The 24,590-nt window shown below is 35.8% G+C and overlaps 1 protein-coding gene across 27 annotated transcripts in view; it reads right to left on the bottom strand.

Moving 5' to 3' along the window:
- dlg1a (discs large MAGUK scaffold protein 1a) overlaps positions 1–24,590 on the bottom strand; it is a 144,284-nt gene that overhangs the window by 61,276 nt on the left and 58,418 nt on the right. The window contains exon 1 of one of the 27 annotated variants that reach the window (XM_051113499.1): positions 5,509–6,890. The exons of 22 other annotated variants lie outside the window; for them this stretch is intronic. In XM_051113499.1, the coding sequence (XP_050969456.1) occupies positions 5,509–5,724 (216 nt within the window). In that variant the 5' untranslated portion in view covers positions 5,725–6,890. Of the gene's footprint in view, positions 1–5,508; positions 6,891–24,590 lie in introns of those variants that run through there. 4 more of the 27 variants (XM_051113502.1, XM_051113503.1, XM_051113501.1 and 1 more) reach the window with 4 other exon arrangements.

The raw sequence follows: 24,590 nt of genomic DNA, 5'->3' as shown, positions 1-24,590 counted from the left end.
GGCAGTGAATGGGTGTTGAGATTTTGAAGTCCAATAAAGTGCACCCATCCATCATAAAACACTCCACACAGCTTCAGGGAGTTAATAAAGGCCTTCTGAAGTGAATTGATGTGTTTGTGTGAGAAAAAATATCCATAATTAAAACTTTATGAATCCACTTGAACACTACTATCTCATGAATGCACAAAATTAGCGGAAGCTAGAGATTACAGTGTATAAAGTTTTTCATATAAATATGGATTTTCCTTACACAAATGCATTGATTCACTTCAGAAGGCCTTTATTACCCCCCCAGAGATGTGTGGAGTACTTTATCATAGATGGACGTATTTTTTTGGGCTTCAAAATCTCAAACCCTATTCACTGCTATTATAAAGCTTGGAAGGGCCAGTTCATTTTTTAACATAACTGCGATATACACCTAGGATGGCTTGAGGGTGAGCAAATCATAGGGTAATTATTATTATAATTTTATCTATAACTGTTAATATACTGCCTTCTAAAAGATAAATGCATTATTTTGAGCTTCCCAGCAAGCATACTGCAGTATGGCCCAACCAATATGATTTTAGTACGGGTCAATAGATAAGACCCTTATACTTCGGCTGCGATTGTTTAGAGCCCTTTGAAGCTACATTTAAACTGCATTTTAGACATTCAAACTCATGGGCACCATTGAAGTCCACTATATGGGGAACATTCCTGAGATGTTTTCCCCAAAAAACATAATTTCTTTACGACTCAAGAAAAGAAAGGCATGAACATCTTGGATGACATCAGGGTGCGTACATTATCTGTAAATTTCTGTTCTGGAAGTTAACTACTCCTTTAAAAGCTGGACCTCCTTTAAGGAACACTCCACTTTTTTTGGAAATAGACTCATTTTCCAACTCCCCTAGAGTTAAACAGTTGAGTTTTTACTGTTTTGTAATCCATTCAGCTGATCTCCGGGTCTGGCGGTAGCACTTTTAGCATAGCTTAGCACAGATCATTGAATCTGATTAGACCAGGAGTGTCAAACTCCGGTCCTGGAGGGCCACAGCCCTGTAGCGTTTAGATGCAACCCTAATTAAACACACCTGATCCAACTAATCAAGTCCTTCAGGTTTAATTGAAAACTGTACTATACTCTCATTTCGGCGTAATAATCAATAAACTTTGCTGTCGTACCATGGGTGCAGCAGGCGCAATGATATTATGCAGACGTCAACTCCGCCGGCTGCAACTCTGCATTTACACAAACTTAGTGCCGGTCACTTTCAGGTGTTGCGTAATATCATTGCGCCTGCTGAACCCATGGCCCAGCAGCAAAATTCCTTGATTATTACACCGGAATGAGAGTATAGTTCCTAGCCATACCAGCCTAGAAAATCGCAACTTTTCATTTTCCGTCAGTCTTAGTACATGATGTAACTACACAAGAGTCAAGTTTTAAATAGGAAAAATATTGTCATTATATATGGTCATTTTTGATCAAGTTGCTATCGGTCTAATCTGATTCAATGATCTATGCTAAGCTATGCTAAAAGTGCTGCCGCCAGACCCAGGAGATCGGCTGAATGAATTCGAAAGCGGTAAAACTCAACTGTTTAACTCTAGGGGAGTTGGACAATGAGCCTATTTTTTTTTTTTTTTAAAAGTGGAGTGTTCTTTTAAACAGCATTAAAGTGCACCCATGCTTTCATAAATATCATAGGATAGTTCACTCCTTTTTCTAAAGGTTGGCTTGACTGAACTTTACATGATAAGTTGCTTGTATCTTAGGAAGCTACATTATCAAACCACTTTCCATTGGATTCTATGTGAACGACGGTAGCCCTGCGCTTAAGTGCCACTAACCACAGAGTCACTATTAGGCACTTATACAGCACACTTAACACCAATCCGGTCAAGAGGTGCTGCCACTGCAAACGATCTACAACACATTGTTTGGATTAAAGCACCAGCTTAATGACAAATTATCAATTAATGAGTACTCAAATCACTCAAAACCACCTCTAATGCGGCCAAACTGCAGCCAGAGGATGTCGAAACAGGATCTGTATCATCTTAAACGGAGAAACAAAATGTTCATTCGTGTTGCCATGATTCATTGTGGAGAATGTCTCCTACACACACACAGCCCACAGATCTCTCTCCTCCACCTCCCCCGGCCAGCACGCACAGGAACGCTGCATCTCCTCAGCCTGAGAAACACTCAGCTCCCTCAAGAAGAACAAGAAGAAATTTTAATCTACTACAACCTTGCCGAAACCATAAATTACGCCAGGAAGGAGGATCCCTCTTTTGTCTCAGCTCAGCTAATAGGGTTAATGGGCAGGGTCACGGAGGGTGATCGGGTGGCTATTACGATGGTGATTGATGAAGCCACAACCGCCTCATCTGCTGTTTACCCAAGAGCAACAGTTCCACCTGCACATCATCCCCGATGAAAGAGACGCCGTCATACAAAGCTCTATGTTCAACAGATATGAGAAATAAATAAACAAGTGCTGCCACATGATGAAATGTCCTTGCTTGACGATCACTATGGCAACACCATGGCAACAGCTGAAGCTGCAGTGAGACCTGCGAGGCTATGCATGCTCAGACTGCAGCTCCACCGATCTTAAACTGCTTTTCTTGAATTAACAAGGCATTTTGCAGCCCGTCCTGGGATTTTTGGTTTTAGATTGTGAATCCTTTTCTCACAATATTGCACTGAGACTTTAGGTCCTTTTATATGTATGCTTTTATTCTATGCATATCATTTCCTACAGTTCAGTTAATGAGAATTCAACTATGATATTTGTGATGCATTGCAATGAGACATGCATTTAAATGCATGTGTAGCTGGTGATACATAATAGGGTGGGTATGTCAAAAATATGTAAGAGTTCCCATAATTGGCTGCACGAATGCTAATGCAACTACATCAATTCATTTCTTTCCTAATTTCACCTGTGCCACATGCACATTAAGGTACAGTGGTAAATGAATGAGGGGGCTTAGCTGTGCTTGAGATCTTGGTGGGTGGATGATAGAAGCCTGGCACATCATTGCAGCAATGCCTTTACCAGAAATAGATCAACAGAGACAGGTAGAAAATGGACATACAGTATTATACAGATGTGCCACATAGACACATACTGTATATACACACACAGAGTACATACTGTACCATACACATTAGAGTCCATACTGAAAATAAGGGATTTATAATGAAAAATATTATTTAGACATGCATTTTTAGACAATTTTTAGACAGCAACTTAAGTGACTGAAATACTATCGTCGTCTTCAGATGCCATGCTCTTCCTGTCTCTAAGTTTTTGTGGAAAAAACGATCAACTGCTTTGCATTTTTTCCAGTTAAATCATTTCCCTCCTTCAGTATAAAATGAGCTTCATGCTCATAAATTATTTTTGATTCAAACCACAGATCTGCATGTATTTCGCTCTCTCATTAAGTCGATCCATGACTTCAAATGGTCCATAAATCTACCAGCCAATGGCTTCAGATTACCTAGAAGTCTTTGCAATAATTTTCCTCCTTTTAAGATAGACGAAGCCAAAAACATTTTTTATGTTACACGGTATGTGCCATTTGATACATCCAGCTGTCACATATAAATATGGTTACCATTGATTAATGATGCCATATTTCATGCAAATAGCAAGTTATATTTTTTTACACCAAGGTGGATTAATACGTCTAGGCCTCTAGACAGACATAACATCATTTAGGACACTGAATGTGTCCATATCTGCAATACAATGCAAGGTGAAGCAAATAAAAATGCTAATAGCATAGAAAATATCAGATGGACCACTTTCTGTGAGACTATTTCATCTGTGGAACACAAATGGTGGATTTTAAACAATATCCTGACCCCTCTCAGTAAGATGCAAGTAAACGGAAGAATATGAGGACTGGGGCAGTCAATAAAAAAAAGCATCCTAATATTATCATAAAATGGGTCAACATGACTTGTGCACTCATTACGACTCACTGATTCATTGATCTGGCCACGGCAGTCAAGAGCTCAATGGAGGGGAAGATTGTCAATCAATAATGACTATAATTTTGGTCTGTCTATTAGGAAATCATCTATCATATGGCACTAGAAGACTTGGAAGTTTGAATATAGCACAGTGTTGCATCCTTTTTTTGAAGTTTGAAAGTCATTCACTGTAACAAACATGCATGGGGTGACCATTACATCACTCAAAGTGAGCACCGAAGAACCACAGAAGGGTTTGGAAAGACAATAGTTTGGAAAGCTGCGAAAAGCTTTCAGTGCCTGTCCAAATCAGTAATGATCTAGCGAGTTGCATTGGGTTGCATCACAAATCCATGTTCTTACCTACAGTATGCATATCGCTTTGCTTTTATATCACCTCATATCCAATCTTTGCAGTGCACCAGACTCAGTATGGCAAGAATCAATTGCACTTATTGAAATATTACCTGATTGTCTGTGGGTGACCCAACTAAATCTACACAGAATCACATTTCTCACTACTCTGTACTGTTCTAACTGTCACACCAAATGGTGAGCTGAAAGTTTCAAGCGTTCCCAATATTTCCACTATACCCCAATAAAAGAACAAACTGTTATCTTGACAAGAATTGCTGGTTTGGCCTTTTGAAAACATTCATGAAAAAGAGATGAAGTTATCACAGTGTGGTAACTGAGTCAATGGCACAAATAAAAGGACTGTAAAGCCCTTTGTTGCAGCTTCTATTTGTCCTGCTTTCATTCCAGGGCATGACCCGCCATGACACAATGAGCAACCGTTTGTCCTTGGGATCAAAACCAGCCTGCCTGACAGGCTGCTTTTTTTGGTCTGCTCCCTCAGGTCACTTCTGGCCAGGAAGAAGATGCAGAAGCGCTTTGACTTAACCGCTTCATATGATTAGATTCAAGAGGACTATCATTCACCAACTGAGTGCTTTCCTCTACCTATGGGAAGCAGATACTTCAACTGTCCAGTATGATTATGTTTTGTAACTCTCAATTAAATGGGCCTTCACTGAATAGCTCTGTCGATTGCATCAAGAGAAACAAAAATAATTCACTGAACACATAAGTATCTTTTTAGCTGGAGTTTCTTACAAGTGAGTATCCAGTCAAATGGCAGAGCCATTTTCTGCTTATAACAATGTTAATAACAAAGTTATTACCATTGCAAACATGAAAGAACAAACTAAGCAAATAAATGCCAGTTGTATTATTAATAAAGGCTGAGACGTACTGATAGATGCACAGTTGATGTGTCACTCCATAAAAATGCAAACAGTGAAAGGACAAACTAAGTAAATAAATGACGCATTTAATTCTGCAAGGATTAGGAGGTGCTGAAAGACCTAGATCTCACACTCAACTCAGGAACCCCAACAAAACCAAACCTCAAATGGCTAAAACATGCATTCTCGAGAGTCCAACTAGTTTACAGTGAGGTTTCCCCAAACTTGGCTCAAGTACATGTGCATTCCATGCAGCAGGTGTGCTGTGGCAAGAGTTACCTGGCTTGCTCCTGCCGTGATGCAGTCGCTGAAGGCACCGCGTCTCGTGAAGAAGGCCAGCAGCTGCTGCCAGCGAGAGGAAGACGAAGGCAGTTCTTCGCTGGAGCTCCGCTTGGCCCACTGCCTCTGCTTGGACCCTGGGGCGGCATGTCCGGATGCGGTGTTGGCCCGACCGCCTCGCGGGTACAGCGTGTTATTCCCGAAGATGTAGTTCATCACAGCCCTTGGGGCCAGGACAGAGCCGCAACAGCTGTCAAGCGTCGAGGCAGTTCTGAAAGTGGAAGCGTGGCAGAAGAGGGAGGGTGCACCTGGATAAGGTTACAGCATCCTCTCATGGAATAACGTAAGCGCGAAGTCGAAGCCGACAGCTCAAAATCCATTCGTCGGCCAACTCGCAACCTTCCTGTCCTCACCAGCTGGGAGATCAAGTGTGCAGCAGGCTCATGCTGGAAGGTGGAGTGGGCAGCGAGAAGGGAGGAGGTGATCGAGCTGCCCACAAGCGGTGCACGCTACTCTGGGCTGTGACTCCAGCTCCAGACGAGCTGAGACCTGAGAGAGGATCAATGAAGGACCGGGGAGCTCTCTGTGCATGGGGGAGAACCTAAGAGCCTGAAGAAGCAGGAAATGGGTTCAATTAACTGGCAAGTGTTGCAGTCGAAAGCCCACAGTTCTCCAGGGATTCTTAATCTAAATGGACTGGGGCTACGAGATCGTCCACGAGCAGGTATCAATCACATCACTTTCTTAAAAGCAAAAGCAAGCCTTCCACTGCGCATTAAATATAGATGCTGGCATTCACGGCGGTGCCCTGATGAAAAAGAAACGATTGGTGTTGTTGTAGTCCTTTTCTTCTTAGGCATGGCCACACTCGGAGGACTCCAGTTTTCCGGCTGATCATTAGAGCCAGCCGAGCCACGAAAACTATTTCAGCAAAGCTATTGATTTTTCCCTCCTCCTTGCACTTTAGGCTAAAAGCTTCATTGTCGGAAAAGATACGATTACCTAATGATTAGAAAACTTTGTGCTAGCAAACATACTCACGGCTCCGAACGGGAGAGAGAGGCTCAGATCCAGCGAGATCCAGAGGTAAAGGTAAATCCAGGAAGCGTGCGTGCGCTACGCGTTCAGAAGAAGAAGATGACGATTCCATGCTGTCTGGATGCTCCTTCTGACACAGATCGGCTTTCACACGCTGCAGTCTCTTTCCACACACATGTGATTCAGTGAGGGGGAGACAAAAGGCTGTGCCTTCACAGGCAGAAAAAAAAGAAAGAGAAAAGCGATTGCAAAAATAACCTCGTCTTTGTTAATAAGACTAGAATTCCTGCAGATCTCCACCGCGGCAACGCTCCGCAGTCAAACCTATTGACGGCAGCTCTGTGCCGGTGAAAACTATCCAAGGTGTGCCACAGGTGTCAAATGAGGTAACAGACATTGTCACAGCTTGTGCCTCTATTCCCCCAGGACCAAAACCATGGCAACAGCTTCCACATCAAATAAAGCAAGCAACCCCACAGAGCCTGAGCCCTGCCTTCTCCTCCACCTAAATAGCTTATATTCACAGGGCTTTAATAGAAATTAAAGAACCACACGCAATGGGCCTATTACCGCACAGCATCTGATCAGAGATACTGGCAACCGTCTTTAGTGATACTGGCAATTTTCAAATTAGCACTGAGAGGACAGAAACAAACAAACAAACAAACAAACAAAACCAGGACGTCCATTTGTGGTTAAGGGAAATAACGGCACTAATGCTGATTTAAAAGTATTGCTATTGCGTTTCATAAAATTACAGGACATTTTCTTTTTAAACATTTACTAAATAACAGTGCTGTCAATCAACAAAGACAGAATATTCTTAATATTTGTTAAATGTTTTTTATGACTAAAGGTATCACTGATATCAATATTACTGTTGTCTCTAGGAAGCTGTTCTTTTTTCCTTTTACCATTTAACCATTGACTATAGCCATTCAACATTACAGTATAATCGAATGTTATTAATTTTAACATTTATTAGACTTAAAAAAACAACTTCTAATTTAAGTGAACTTAAAACAATCTTCACATAAACCCATTATTCAGCTGTGCTCTTTAGCATGTAGGAAATATGCAGAAATTCAATAAAGTTATCAAACACTAAATACTAAATTAAATATAGATGAATCCTTAAAGCAACTAAAGTACTGATTTCCCCCTTTTCTTTTGTTCTTTGATTAACAGACATCACAGCAGCTGGGTTATTAGTTATTTGGCTGCTATTACTTTAAGAGCTACCCCCCTGCTGAATGTGACGTGGATCTGACATACATGCTCACAGTTCCAATCGCATTTAATATGAAATTATACAGGCTAAAGCATGTACAACTGAAGCATGTGTGCTATGAGCACAGTATAACAGCTGACAGTATTCGTTTTTACTGACATATGCCTGACATCATCTCATCTGACTCCAGTTTACTGTTGTTCTACTGACGCTCCCTCGTCACCTGTATCTTTCCCGTGCTAGTTTGACTAGCGCCTGACTCTGAAGTGAAGTTGGAGTGTGCGTCTGAAAAGACTAAAATGCACTTCTTGTGAAGAAAAAAAAAAAAAAAAGAGACAGAAGCAGCAGTTGTGAGTGGAGTGGCCAACTCTAGCCCCTCATTATTATTTTTTTATGCCGTTAAACTGGAAAAATTTATCATCTGCGTTAAAGGAGAAGTCCACTTCCAGAACAACAATTTACAAATAATGTACTCACCGTGTCATCCAAGATGTTCATGTCTTTCTTTCTTCAGTCGTAAAGAAATTGTTTTTTTGAGGAAAACATTTCTCCATATAATGGACTGCTATGGTGCCCCGAGTTTGAACTTCCAAAATGCAGTTTAAATGCGGCTTCAAACAATCCCAAATGCAGTTGTAAACGATCCCAGCTGAGGAAGAAGGGTCTTCTCTAGCAAAACGATCGGTTATTTTCATTAAAAAAAAAATAATAATAATACAACTTATTTTTTTATTTATTTTTTTTATCTCAAACGCTCGTCTTGTCTTGCTCTCCCTGAACTCTGTGTATTCTGGCTCAAGACAGTTAGGGTATGTCAAAAAAAAACTCCCAAAAATCATTTCAAAAGCGTCCTACATCGCTGCAGAAGTACTGACCCAGTCTTTGAGAAGTGAACATGCATAGAAGATCAAACACCTTTAACAAAAAAGGTAAAACAGCGATATAAGACGATTTTAAAGTTTGAAGTTGAGGGAGAACATGAGATGGGAGTTTTACAACATACCCTAACTGTCATTAATCTGGAAAAAAACAAGAGGTCGGGAAGAGCAAGACAAGATGCGCATTTGACATTAAAAAGTATATAAATTGTATTATTTTTATGAAAATAACCAATTGTTTCGCTAGATAAGACCCTTCTTCCTCAGCTGGGATCGTTTGAAGCCACATTTAAACTGCATTTTGAAAGTTTAAACTCAGGGCACCATATCAGTCTATTATATGGAGAAAAACCTTGAAATGTTTTCCTCAAAAAACATAATTTCCTTATGACTGAAGAAAAAAAGACATGAACATCTTGGATGACAAGGGGGTGGGTACATTATCTGTAAATTGTTGTTCTGGAAGTGGACTTCTTTAATGCGCTAATTTTGACAGCACTACAAAAAAAGAGATACAAATTAAATTAAAATACATTTTAATTTTTTAATTTTTTAAATATAATTTAATGCATTTAATACACCATTTAATTATTTTATTACAATTATTAAATCATTACATTTACTATTGTCAGTGCTGATAGCCCTGTGGCCTTGTATTTTTTTATAAAAAAAATGTAAGTCTACACAACCCAACAACATCACATTACATTGGAGCAGATCACTGCCTTGAGACAATGCCCCAGGACATGCTTTCCAGCATTCTCATTTAAATTTGACCTTCTAAATATTGAAGTGTATCAATAATTCATCAGCAATTAAATAAAAACACTGTGCATTTATTTTTCATGAGTGTTGCTGTGGACCCCTCACCATGGCTTACCGACTTAACGGACATCTCCGAAATCCAGAACCCCAACGTTATGGCAGCTCAAGACTCCGTACGGTGTTAAATGACTCGACAAGACATTGGTGCTGTATATTCACTACAATGACACTAGTATGTTCTCCGATTCAATTAAGTGTCCTAAATCAGCCGCTTGACTTGACAATGAAACTTTAAAACTTCAAACCTTATTGTAACACTGATCACTCTAGACATGTGGGTCACCACCCTAAATTAAGTCAACGGAGTGAGGGGAAAAAACAATGCTGAATGGAAATAATAAAATGCAGCTAACCATGTAATGCATAGCTATACTAGTACATAGCTATTAGGGGTTACAAAATGGATAAGCTTATCAATATTTAAAGGGAGGAAAAATGCTTCCTTGTTGACATCAATTACAACATGGACACCCTCTCATTCTATATTAACATATTAAATCCAACAGAATATTAATTATACTACAGGCTGTGGAATGCTTAAATCTGATTGGCTGACAGACGTTCTAGAGAAATGCATGGCTGAAGTTGATCCAGTCAAGTCTTGACCGCATTACATGTCCATATTACTTCGCCAAATGATTTCAGTAATTCCAAAAGGTCCTTGTTGGCTATAACAGCAAAAGAACCAAAACCCACAACGACACTGACCAAGCTAAAAACGAGATAAAAACAACAAACTATTTCCAAGTTTTTGCCACAAAACTGTGTTTTATGTATGTATGTAAAGCACTTACTCTTTGTCTCCCACAAATACACACTCGCACAGAAATGTGCGACGATTTTATCAGTAACAACTTTTAAGAAAACGCAATAACACGTAAAGACGCTGCTGCTGCTCACTGCTGAGAGACACGGGTAATTCACACATGCATAATAATTTTATTAATAAGTTCACTTATTACTGCATTATTGTGCTATTAATGGCTTAAGCCTCCATCACTAGGTACGAACAAAAACCTGGCCAATGTATTGAAACACAACGTTGAGTATTAAAATAGTGCATACCCCAAGTGTGCAATACTTTTTAAATAATTAAACAGCCTGTCGCCATTAATTCCTTACATAAACACGGTTCTTCACAACTGGAATTTTTGCGTCTAATCATTGGCTAACAAGAGCATAAAACCATAAAAAACAAAAGCAGTTTAAGGAATCCTATCCAAGATATTTTAAATTAAAACTATTTAATAACTATATTTATGTACCAAACCACAATATTGTCAAGATACTTGCATTTTAACTTAACTTACAAAAAAATGGATACAAAAAGTTTTTTTGTTATACATAATTTAATACTGCCCTTAATACACAATTTAACTATCCAATTAAGAATTATTAATAATTAAATTTACTATTATAAATTTTATCATATAGCGCCATTGCGCTATGAGTGTCCCAGATTGAATACCTTTTCCAATTCCCCCCGCTCTCTCCAACTTTGATTCCTGTCAATTAAATTTAATTTACAATAAATACACATTAAATTAAAATGCATTTTAATTTTTAAAGTTTTTAAAATATATTTAATGGATGTAACAATTTAATTACTCAATTAAAAATGATTAATAATTGTTTTTATTTTTATAAATTGTATCATGCAGCGCCATTGCGCTACGGGCGTCCCGAGTTTGAATCCCAGCTCGAGGACTCCCAATCCCATCCCCCTTTCTCTCTCCCTTCGATTCCTGTCAATTAATTTAATTTAATTTAAATTATTTCAATTTAATTTAGCAGTTGTAAATAATATACAATGGGGTCAAAAAAAAAGGAAGTCAAAATGTAATTTTAAACCTGGAAATAAACAGAGATTTAGATTTTTTGAAACATTACAGAGAAATTTTACAACAAAACAGATCAACATGTTTTACTTTTCTTTCAGGTGCTGCTGTCATTAAAGCAAAAAGAGAAACATTCCAAATAATACTGATATTCACAATCATTTTTCAATTAAGTTTTCACTGTATTTTTTATGCTGATAATAAAATCTGAATAAATTTTGGATTTTCACTTGTGGTCTCCTCTGTGTTGTACCCCATTGCCTCACCAGTGTCATATAAATTGTTTTTAATTAATGGTGCTTGCTATGGCATAACTGTTTGCTAATAGGTACAAATTCATATTAATGTTTATTCGTTAATATTCAAAGCAGTTGAATCACTTTTGCCAGGTGGGCAATTAAATTTATATTATCTGGGGACCAAAATATCACATAGACTGATTTGAGCCTTCAAGTAACATAGCAACCACAAACATCTTAGTAACTGGCAACATCCCAGAATGCTCCGATATTGCAGTGATTTGTGCACAGATAAACAGCATCTACATTTCAGTATTATTAATAACAATAATCTCAATTACACATGACCAAAAGAAGCAGACAGTGACAACAAGATAGCTGTTGACAATCAGTAATGCGTCTGTGACGCACTGATGTTTATGGTTTCCTTTTTTCCTATTCTATATTCTAATGTGGCATAATACAGCCTGCAGAAAGCACATTACTGCTTGCCTTGTAGTCTTTTGCTCTGTAGGGAAATATATGAGCTGTACAGTAATTAAATGATCACGCCTCTCTCTTACATGTCATAGGCTGAACTGAACATGTTGTGTTGGAACATTGACGTTCTGCTCTGGCAGTCACAGAAGTGCAATATCAATCCCGTGTCTATCAATGTGAAAAAGAGCTTGTGTTTTCTTTAAAATATGTTTGGCCTTTCTACAGTGCTTCATCAGCACTGCAATAAAGCCTAGAGCAGTTTCGCTTCAGGACAAAGATTCAATCCAGTACTAAAACAGTTAGTGAAAACAGACAAAGATAAAGCATTGGTTAATATTACATCTACGTGTGGAAATACCTCTCAAGTTTTGTCACAAAACAAAACCTGCTTTCTACAATTACACACTCTCACAAACAGACACGTTTCGACTTATTTTAAAGGGGCCTCTCTTTTCTAATAAGCAGCTGTCTCTTTTGTTTACCACCTCACGGTCTCTGAGCCGTTCCCTCTTCTTTTCCACAACCACCAGCATTATGGGCAATCAATCGATAGCACAATACAAGGACAAAAGCCTTCGGAGCGTCCCCTGCCTCTTCTTCAGGCTCTCCGTCTCAAGGCCAAATGAATTTCGGCAGTAAACACGCAAAGAGATGAGCAGTTATTTCAGAGATGGAGTGTCGAGCACTTGGGGTGACAATAAAAATGGCATGTGGCGCTACTCTACATGCGAACGTGCATATCTTCTGTCGGCAGACACCGCATGATTGTTCCATTATCATCTTTGCAGTAAATTCTCCTTTCATGCTCACAGAGACACATTTACATAAAAGGTAGAAAAATGAAGAACCATTGAGAGACTTTTAAAATGCGGCATATCTAATGATAAGAAGGGCGCATGGGGATTTACAGGGGAGAAAAAGGCATGTAATGAGCTTTAGTTATTTATCTATTCATACTGTTTCTTATATAACTGATTCCTGTATAAACTTTGGTAATATGACTAATATTTTGGTAACACTTTAAAATAAGGTGTCATTTGTCAACATTAATGTATTATTAACTAACATGAACAATGAACAATACATTTATTACACTGTTCATTAATCTTTGTTAATGCTAGTTAATAACATGTTAGTTCACAGTGAATTAACTAATGTTAACAAACACAACTTGTGATTTTAATAATGCATTGGTAAATGCTGAAATTAACATTAAAGAAACAGCTCACCCAAAAATGAAAAATCTGTCATTAATTACTCGCCCTCATGTCTTTCCAAACCCGTAAGGCCTTTGTTCATCTTCAGAACAAAAATTTAGATATTTCTGATGTAATCCAGAAGCTTTCTGACCCTCCATAGTCTGCAAGGGTCCTACCACGTTTAAGGTCCAGAAAAGTACCAAGAACTCAAAAAAATAGTCCATGTAACATCAGTGGTTCAACCGTAATTTTATAAAGCTATGAGAATACTTTTTGTTGTGCAAAAAAACTAAAATAACAACTTTATTTAACAATTCCTCTCCTCTGCGTCACCTTAGCGCCATTTTTAGTGCCATTCTGTCTACGGAGGGTCAGAAAGCTCTTGGATTTCATCAAAAATATCCTAACTTGTGTTCCAAATATGAACAAAGGACTTGCGGGTTTGAAATGACATGAGGGTGAGTAATTAATGTAAGTTTTTTTCATTTTTGGGCGAAATATACCTTTAACTAAGATTAATAAATGCTGTAGAAGTATTATTCATTTTTAGTTCATGTTAACTAATGAACCTTACTGTAAAGCGTTACCAATTTTTTTTTATTCAATAAGTTTTCATAAGTTTTCATAAGTTTTCTGAAGGCATAAAATAGATTTATGTTCAGGAACAGACTGATGCACAATTCATATGAACTAAAAGTTTTTAGGTAAAAGTTTTTGCTGATTTTTAAAAAAAAATTTGGACACTTAGCCAAACATTATCATTTGCATCATATTGAAAAAGATAATAAATTGGGTTAAAACAGCATAACTGTAAATTATGATAATTTTGGGTAAACTGTTACTTTACAGGGTTTTGATAAAGAAAAGTGATAATAGCAGATAACATTTTAATCATGCTAGTAGCATAAAGAATAACTCACAGCATGAATAAGTCCTGTTTGTTCATTTAGTCTCACATATACAACAAGATTTGCAAGGTAAAATAATAAAGGTAAAACAAAAAAAAAACAAAAATATACTGTAATGATATACTATAAAATGAATAAAAAGTAATCAATATTTCAATGCTTTTACACTATTTTGCAAAGCTTCTGCATTCCCCCGAGAAACTTCACGTTCGCCCAAGAAACTTCTACACTCGTCCAGAAAACTTCTGTGATGGTAATAATATAAAACTATATTTAAGGGAAAACTATATTTCAGTTCAGTGAGCGAATGCAAAGTTTTTCCAGATTGCAACACAACACAATAGCTTTCAGAGTAAAGGCATAGTTTTTTGAGGGAATATAAATGTTTTGCAAGTGAATACAACAGTTTTCCCAGAGAACACAAATGTTTTGCTTAAGAACACAAATTTTGGGGGGGAGCAAATACAAATTTTCCTGAAGAACATAACACTTCAAAAGCATTGAAATATACACTACCAATCAAAAGTTTCTGAACAGTAAGATTCTTCATGTTTTATAATAAAGTATAAGTAGCCTGCATTTATTTGATCTAAGGTACAGCAAAAACAGTAAAATTGTGAAATAGTTACTACTTAAAATAACTATTTTCTATTTGAATATATTTTAAAATGTAATTTATTCCTGTGATCAAAGCTAATTATCATTACTCCAGTTTTCAGTGTCACATCATCCTAATATGCTGATTTGCTGCTCAAGAATTATTTATTATTATTGTTATTACTATCAATATTTATTTTATTTTTTTTCAGTATTCTTTAATGAATAGAAAGATCAGCATTTATCTCAAATAAAAAGCTTTTGTAACATTATACACTATACCATTCAAAAGCTTGGAGTCAGTCAAATTAATTTTTTTGGAAAAGAAATAGAAATTTATACTTTTACTTAGCAAGGATGCTTTATATTGATCAAAAATGATGATAAAGACATTTATAATGTTACAAAAGATTGCAGTTTTTCTGAACTTTCTAGTCAAAGAAACAAACAAAAAAAAAAAAATCTACTCAGCTGTTTTAAACATAATAATAATAATAATAATAATAATAATAATAAATGTGTTTTTTGAGCAGCAAATCAGAATATTAGGATGATTTTTGAAGGATCATGTGACTGAAGTAATGATGCTAAAACGTAACTTTGAAATCACAGGAATAAATGACATTTTAAAATATATTCAAATAGAAAACAGTTATTTTGAATAGTAAAAATATATCACAGTTTTATTGTTTTTTTCTGTACTTTGGATCAAATAAATGCAGGCTTGATGAGCAGACTTCTTTAAAAAAAAAAAAAACATTAAAAATCTTACTGTTCAAAAACTTTTGACTGGTAGTGTAATTTGTCCTCTCATCTCATATTTTTTCCAATCACCATGTTTCCTTAAGGACTCTCCAAATCAAAAAACTTTTAACAAACAAACAAAACATATGCTATAGTTTTACAGAAAACTGGGCAGTCCAAATCTGTGCATACTTCAGAATAAAAATGCAAAGCACATGCTGCTCCTACCAAAAGCAAAACTATATAAAGCCTGTATAAAAAGTCTATGCAGCTCTGAATTGAAAAATAATAAAATGTTACTACGAAGGCAATATTTTCCTCCTCTCGTCCATCCTGTGATTTACATGCACAGCTCAAAGTCATTCTGTCTGGAGCGAACACGTTCTGCAGGCACGCTTTCCACAACCCTGTTTCACGCATGTAATACTAACTATTACCCACCAGCAACTGCAGCTGCAATCTTTTGGTCCTCCTAATGCTTCTGATCAGACGTCGTCCCATCTTCTTGGCGTACCAAATAGAGGCCAGCATGTCACTCACGAGTCCTGAGGTGAAACCCGGCACAGAGTGGCATCCAGAGGTTTGACAGAGCTCCTCAGCTCTGATCCGAACTCCCCACCCACCCCCAGAAGCTGCGTCAAGGTGATCCCATGATGCAGTGCACGCAGGATAGGATCGTGATATAAAGGGGGCTAGAGAACCCACCAGAGAGATTCACGGGTGAACACGTGGACCCACATGCTGGCCGTAAAGGGACGGCTCGCACTACGGGACTCTAAACTGTGGTCCGTTAGATTCCCCAAGAATGACACAGCTCATTTTTCAGTAAAGCTGTCTCTCTCCCCCTCCTCCCCTGCGTTTCCTCCTCTTTGCTCTCAGCTAGACTAACGGAGGCTTTTAGACAGGCAGGGAGAACGGGGTTTAGAGCAGACCGATGACTGGAACGCAAAGCGGTACAAAGCTGAGACAGCAACGTGGCTGGAGCATCTGAGGCACACTAGCATAATATGAGTGTCATATTATTATTCAGGTAGCCAAATCGTGTCAAACGTTACACACAAGGTGGTCTATAACAACTTGAGAAAGCTATATGTTAGTATTTCCATTCAGTTGAAACAGGACCCGCCAGATCCATCTTTGCTTACTGGGCCACACTTTGAGCCAATCACTAGAGCTGTAAATGTCATGTGACTAATCACTCTGAAGATACTGGAAAATTATATTGCTAATTGGTTAATCACAGTTTCAAAACTTTTAACAGTGACTTTCCTGATGTCAAAGGCAGCAGACAGGGAAAAGTATAAGCCTATTTAAAGGGATAGTTCACCCAAAAATGAAATTCTGTCATTAATTACTCACCCTCATATCATTCCAAACCCGTAAGACTTTCGTTCATCTTTGCAACACAAATTAAGATATTTTTAATGAAATCCGAGAGCTTTCAGACCCTGCTTAGACAGCAACACAACTACCCAACCTAGTGTCATGGCAAATCGTGACAGTCACAAAATTTTAATCCACTTTTTTAATCCACAATTTTTTTTTTTTTTTTTTTTGCGTGTCATGATTTTCAATCTAAATTTATTTCATTAGGCAATAACTTTCATACATGCACCACATTTTTTCTTTCTGCCACTGCAACACATTCAGTGATTTCTGTTTAATCAGCCACCATATATTATTTACATGTATTTTTAATTTAAACAGTTTAGACATATTTGAGCTCGTAACCTAACCCCACCCCTAAAAGTACCCATTTGTAAATTATATAAACAAGATATAACAGGCACATACGACAACAAACACTGTTTATTTGAAAGTAAAAATAATACCAAGTGTTCCAAGGTAAAACGATTGATTTGTGTGAAGCATGCAAAAGCGATCACCATCTCCACCCGCAATCTGCCGTAAAACTAACTGTTTACTGTGCAAATTCAAAACTGGCAATTACATCAGCTTTGTGAAATGGCATTGGCTCTCGTGTGTCTTGTGATTGATTGCATCATGTGTATTTTCTAAATGGTACGTGACTGTGTGCGTTCATGGAGCAAGATTATTTCAGCAATAAAACCTAAAATTTCACCCAGGCTGTTCATATAACGATATCGCATGATTTAGAATGCACCACGAGATGTTTGTAACACTTTTATACCGTTTGTGGTCAATTTTGCAATAAATACATGTGTCTATACTTACATTTGCCTGTGTTTTATATAGTTGAGAAGTGGGTAAGTTTAGGTTTCGGGTAGGAATGGTGTTAGGTGCTTCAAAATAATAATTATTTATAAAATCATTTCTAGTTTTACAAATGTGCAGATTTAAACACTGAAGGGGTACCCTGCACCGAAGAAATTATGTTTTTTGAGGAAAACATTTCTGCATTTTCTCTCCATATAATGGACTGATATGGTGCCCCAATTTTGATCTTCCAAAATGCAGTTCAAATGCGGCTTCAAACGATCCCAAATGCGGTTGTAAACAATCCCATCTGAGGAAGAAGGGTCTTATCTAATGAAACGATTGGTTATAGACCAAGTAAGACAAGATGAGCGTTTGGCATTAAAAAGTATATAAATTATATTATTTTTTATTAAAATAACCGATCGTTACGCTAGGTAAGACCTAGAAATTGTAAAATAATACAAACTTCCCCAAACTTTTGTTCCCATCTGTTCCTTAATGCCCTTTCATGACAAGCATTTAGTTTCCTACAGAATGCTTTTGGAGAAATGTCAAGATGTCTGGGTTCTGGTAACAGACATATTGGTCCACCAGGTTATATCAACTCCAGGCCCAAAATATCCGTTGAAGATTTGGCAACATAGGCGAGAGGGCACATTTGAGTAATGACGGTTACTGTAAATGCTCCAAATATTCACTGCAGCTTCTATGAGGTCACCTCCTTCAACTCTGAGGCAAAACGCCCAATCTCTGATAAGACTACAATGACATGGCCTAATCAGTCTAGTCAGACACTTTCACACAGCTATTTCTGCAACAGTAAACAAAAAGTGATACATAATTTATGTATCAAAAAGTGATCTGGAACATGTCATCCAAGACATTCAAGTCATTCTTTCTGCAGTCAAAAAGTAATTACGGTTTTTGAGGAAAACATTCCAGGATTTTTCTCCGTATTGTGGACCTCAACGGGGATCAGTGGATTGAAGGTCCAAATTGTACTTTCAATGCAGCTTTAAAGGGCTCTACACGATCCCAGCTGAGGAATTTGCTGTTAAAAGTAGACAAGCATTTGTGGTTAAACATAAATAAATTTTGATTTTTTTTTTAAATCACTCTTGGCTGGGATCATGTAGAGCCCTTTGAAGCTGTAATTTGGACCTTCAACCCATTGGCCACCATTTGTCCGCTATATGGAGGAAAATCCTGGAATGTTTTCCACAAAACTTTTATTTCTTTTTGACTAAAGTTGCAATTGCAGTAAAGTACCCTTTTAAGCGAGTCACTAAAATCCACAAGGCCTGAGACAAAATATATAATCTTTAGCCCAAAAGACAGCTTGCTCTATAATCCTCATGGCTATGACGTCACAACCTTTAAGAAATTAGCACAAAACCAGCCTTACTTTAACATCAATAATGCATATTCAGTTTTCAGCAACTAACATTACACTTTAAGTGAACCTTGGCAAAGTAAAACGCTGAAGGAAATAAAAAAACTGCGACTTTCAAGGAAAATCAAGTGGAGTCTAAGCTTATTGGCAGCCGTGCAGCCATTTGGTCTCCTTGTCAACAGTTGTTATGCGTCACTTTATTTGGTAACACATGGGATTTGAAGTCTTCATGCTCACAGTACACTTAGTGCCCTACCACAGATCCACTTGTCCCCACAGAGGCTACGGGCTAAAACAAATTACTGATTGTACCTGAGTTAGAAAAGCACCTTATTTGAATTCAAGGCAGAGTGAGGCAGAGACGCCTCCACCTCCAGCTCCTATTACTTTATAAGGCTGGACAAAACTAATGCACTTACTGCCCTGCAGCTCCAGCCACATTACTGCATTACTCTCCACTGCTGATGACAAGCACTAAAGACATGAACACAATACAAAGATGGAAAATCTCAGGAATGGAGAATATGAAAAGATTAGGTCACCCAAAAATAAAAACTCAACCTGATGTCTTGCCAAAAAAACCCTATGCCTGTATTACTTTTTCAATGGAACACAAAAGGAGAAATGTTTTATAAATCTTTATGCAGCTTATGCCTTACAACAAGGTCAGTGAAATGAAAAAGAAAATTCATTTTTGGGTGGCTGCATATTTTAAAAACTAAATTAAGTAATAAACAGAAAAACAACAATTGCCTCATTTACTAGTTACATTTCAGGAAATATGAAATGCCTAAACAACATACAGTGGAGACCACAGGTCAAAGTCACCCCTGAAAAAAAGAGTGTCTGTTTTGCATTTTCTGTTTTTCAAAAACCAACGATTATACATACATATATATATATGTGTGTGTGTGTGTGTGTGTGTGTGTGTGTGTGTGTGTGTGTGTGTGTGTGTGTATATATATATATGTGTATATATATATATATATATATATATATATATATATATATATATATATATATATATATATATATATATATATATATATATATATACACACACACACACACTACCAGTCGAAAGACTTTTAATGTTTAAAAAAAAAAAAAAACAAGCCTGCATTTATTTGATCCAAAGTACAACAAAAACAGTAAAATTTGTAAATATTTTTACTATTTGAAATAACTTTACTATTTGAATATATTTTAAAATGTAATTTATTCCTGTGATTTCAACGATGAATTTTTAGCATCATAACTCCAGTCACATGATCCTTCAGAAATCATTTCAGTATTCTGATTTCCTGATATGTTGAAAAAAAATGTTCTGGTTACTTTGATGAATGTAAAGTTCAAAAGAACAGCATTTATCGGAAATCTTTTGTAACATTAAAATTGTCTTTATTATCACTTTTGATTAATTTAAAACAGCCTTGATAAATGAAAATATTATTTTCTATAATTTCTTTCCTAATTTCTATAATATAAAAAAAATTATACTGACTGTAAGGTTTTGAATGGTATAGGGTATAATTAGGGCTGCACGATTATGACAAAAATCATAATTGTTGATTACTCCCTTGAAATAGTAATTCAATTATTATTATTATTTTTTTTTGGTGAATGTGCCTTTGAATGATTATATAACTGTGGCATCCTAGGTATAATGTTATAAAAGCTTCTTATTTTAGATAAATGCTGATCTTTGGATCTATCTATTCATTGAAGAATCTTGAAAAAAAAAAAAAAAAAAAAAAAAATGTACTCAACTGTTTTAAATATTGATAATAAAAAAAATGTTTCTTGAATAGCAAATCAGCATATTAGAATGATTTCTGAAGGATAATGTGACACTGAAGGCTGGAGTAATGATGCTGAAAATCTAGCTTCGATCGCAGGAATAAAATACATTTTAAAATATTCAAATAGAAAGCCGTTATTTTAAATAGTAAAAATATTTCACAATATTACTGCTTTTGCTGTATTTTGGATCAAATAAATGCAGGCTTGGTGAGCAAAATAGACTGCTTAAAAAAAAAAAAAAAAAAAAACTTTGACTAGTAGTGTACCAGTATACATAATATCTGTACACCAATCAGAAGATTGGGATCGGTATGATTTTTTTTTTTTTTCAATACTTTCATGCAGCAAGGATTGATTAAATTGTTCAACAGTGATAAGTAAAGTCTTTTACACAGTCACAAAAAATATATATTTCAACTATATGCTGTTCTTTTGAAATTCCTATTTATTAAAGAATGCTAAAAAAAAAACATGTATGATAGTTTCTACAAAAATATTAAGCAGTACACTGTTTTCAACATTGATGATATTATTTAGCAACTTAAATGTTAGTAATTTAAATAAGGACAATTTGAACAATATTTGACAATATCAGTAATTTACTGTATTTTTGATAAAGCAAATGTAGTCTTTGTGATCATAAGAGACTTCTTTCGAAAACAAATCTTAAACCTTAAACATTTGAACGGCAATGTACAACTGAAAAAAAACCTTCTAAACAGATGGTAAATGTACAAGACACATTCTAATGCTTCTAAATACTCCTTAAAAATGATTTGAGTCACGACTTCATTTGACTTGCAGGAGAAAAATAGAAAGATTTAATTATTCTTCATGTGTAACGTCACGGAAAGGCTAAAACAAGGAATGTCAGCCAAATGTGTACTAAAAAATTTACTTAATTCACTTCTGTTCTAGTTAAATAATGTGACAAATGTCATTTTATGACATAACTTCAATATTAAATATCAGTAGCTGAGGTATAAACAGCCCTGTACCATCTGTTTGTGTAAAAGACTTCATGCCTGTTAATAAAAGGACGATGCATCGTCCTGTTTCACAACCTCCCCCAGAAAATTGTTGTTGCCACAAACCTTATAAACACCAAATGCCCACTTTAAAAAAGGCGGCCTGACATTCTGTTCAGTGAACAAGAAACAACTCTCCGAATGCGTCAACAGAGAAAGCCAAGAGTCACACATTACTTCTTGAATACAACAAACACATATACACACATACAGAAGAAAATCTAGCAAAGCTTTCAACAAAAAACCTGACAGTATATTCAACAGCTTATGTCATATCTTTTAAATGTTACATTATATTTGGACTGACAAGGCTGGTTTGACCATTTCGCCCTAAAGAGAGCAAATGCTTTGACCTACTGATGAACATGTTTAGTTAGAGTAGCTGTGCAACAAGTCAGACAAATTAAGCATGAATTATTTAATCCTCCTTGACCCAGAAACTGGCACAAGCCCAGTTTATTGGAAAGCATTACCTTTTACAAGAGCACCACCAACAAACAGATAAGTTACCCTGGCAACAAACATTTCACACTTCTATAAAACTGAAAAAGTGTTCAGCGACAAAACTGATTCCACCTGCACTTATATTTGCCACAAAGGTGTCAAAATTGTTACTGATGACAGCTGTAAAATTACTTGTATTAAAAAAAAGAAGAATCTAAAGAAAATCAAGAAATACAGTATACAGAATAATAATTCTGAAGCTGGACGCCAAATATTCAAGTCAGTACGAAATTGTGTTCACAACACATTTTACTTAATGTGTTAAGTAATGTGATCTTTTTTTTTTTTTTTTAAGTAAACCTGGATTTTTATTGAATATTTGGTGCCTGTTGCATAATAGAATAAACCCAGATCGAACTGAAGTCTGCTAAAACAAGGCATTTAAGAGATAGTTCACTCAAAAATGTAAATTCTTAAAACAAGATATTTTAAAGATATAAAGATATATTATTATTATTTTATTTTTTAGAAGAATGCTGGTAACCAACAGTTGACCACTAACTTCCACAGTTGGCTACCGTCAACCATTTGTGACCCTGGACCACAAAACCAGTCATAAGGGTAGGGCTGCACGATTATGACAAAAATCATAATTGTCAATTGTTTGCTTGAAACTGTAATTGCGATTATTAATTACGATTATCACAATTTACATTGTATGAGGTTTTGAATAGCTTTATACCATTGTTTGAAGCAACTGCATGCCATACTTTTTTATTTTATATACAAGTCACTGGAGTATATTTACAGCAATAGCCAAAAATACATTGTATGGGTCAAAATTATTCATTTTTCTATTATGGCAAAAATCATTAGGAAATTAAATAACAATCATGTTCCATGAAGATATTTTGCAAAATTCCTACTGGAAATATATCAAAACTTAATTTTTGATTAGTAATATACATTGTTAAGCATTGTTATACATTGTTATTTTGAAAAATTGACCTTTATGACTGGTTTTGTGATTCAGGGTCACATATAGTTTCTTCTTTAATTATATATACATATATATATATATATATATATATATATATATATATATATATATATATATATATATATATATATATATATATATATATATATATATATATAAAAAAAATAAAAAAAAAAAAAAAAAAGTACAAATTTAAAAAAATAAAACAATGAGAAAAAACCTTAAGATAACCTGTAGGAAAAATACACACACTCTCTCCCCCACACACACACACATCTTAAGAAAGCAGAATAATGTATGTAAATTAATTTATTTTTTATTGTGCCTTTGAACAATTACATAATTGTAGCATCTGTAATTGTAATCACGATTAGAAATTCGATTAATTGTGCAGCCCTACATAATGGTCAATTTTTTGAATTTGAGATTTATACATCATCTAAAAACCTAAATAAGCTTTCTATTGATATATGGTTTGTTAGGATAGGACAATATTTGCCTGAGATACAACTATTTGAAAATGTGGAATCTTAGGGTGCAAAAAAAATAATAATAATAATAATTATTGAGAAAACTGCCTTTAAAGTTATCCAAATGAAGTTCTCAGCAATGCATATTACTAATCAAAGTTAAGTTTTGATATGTTTATGTTAGGAAATTTACAAAATATATTCATGGAACATGGTCTTTACTTATTATCCTAATGATATTTGACATAAAAGAAAAATAGATCATTTTGACCCATACAATATTGCTACAAATATACCTGTGCTACTTATGACTGGTTTTGTGGTCCAGGGTCACATTTGGTTACCAGCATTCTTTGATATATCTTCTTTTTTGCTCAACAGAAAAAAAAAGAAACAACAGGTTTGGAACAACTTGAGGTTGAGTAAATGATGATACAATTAGCCTTGTTGGGTGAACTGTCCCTTTAATAACTGTCTAGCTATTGATGTCAGAGAAACCTTCCGCCAGAGAAAGAGCATGTGGTTACATTTTCATTAAAAAATTCTAAACACGTTTTTCCTTTCAAATAGTATTTCATAATACAGGAAATTAAGAAACCAAATGGGGGTAATTTTAATTTCATATTTACTTTACATAATAACAAATACAGAAATTATATAATCCAATTTACAAATTATCCAACAGAAATCTACATACATGCCAGCTAACAGTGTGACATCTCTGCCACCTAGTGTTTTCAAAGCAAACTGCAACACAGACTTCTCTAAATTATAAGCTTGTGCCAT

Source organism: Labeo rohita, chromosome 6, assembly GCF_022985175.1.
Source record: "Labeo rohita strain BAU-BD-2019 chromosome 6, IGBB_LRoh.1.0, whole genome shotgun sequence".
Taxonomy (NCBI): Eukaryota; Metazoa; Chordata; class Actinopteri; order Cypriniformes; family Cyprinidae; genus Labeo; species Labeo rohita.
This window is presented reverse-complemented; position numbering and strand designations above follow the sequence as displayed.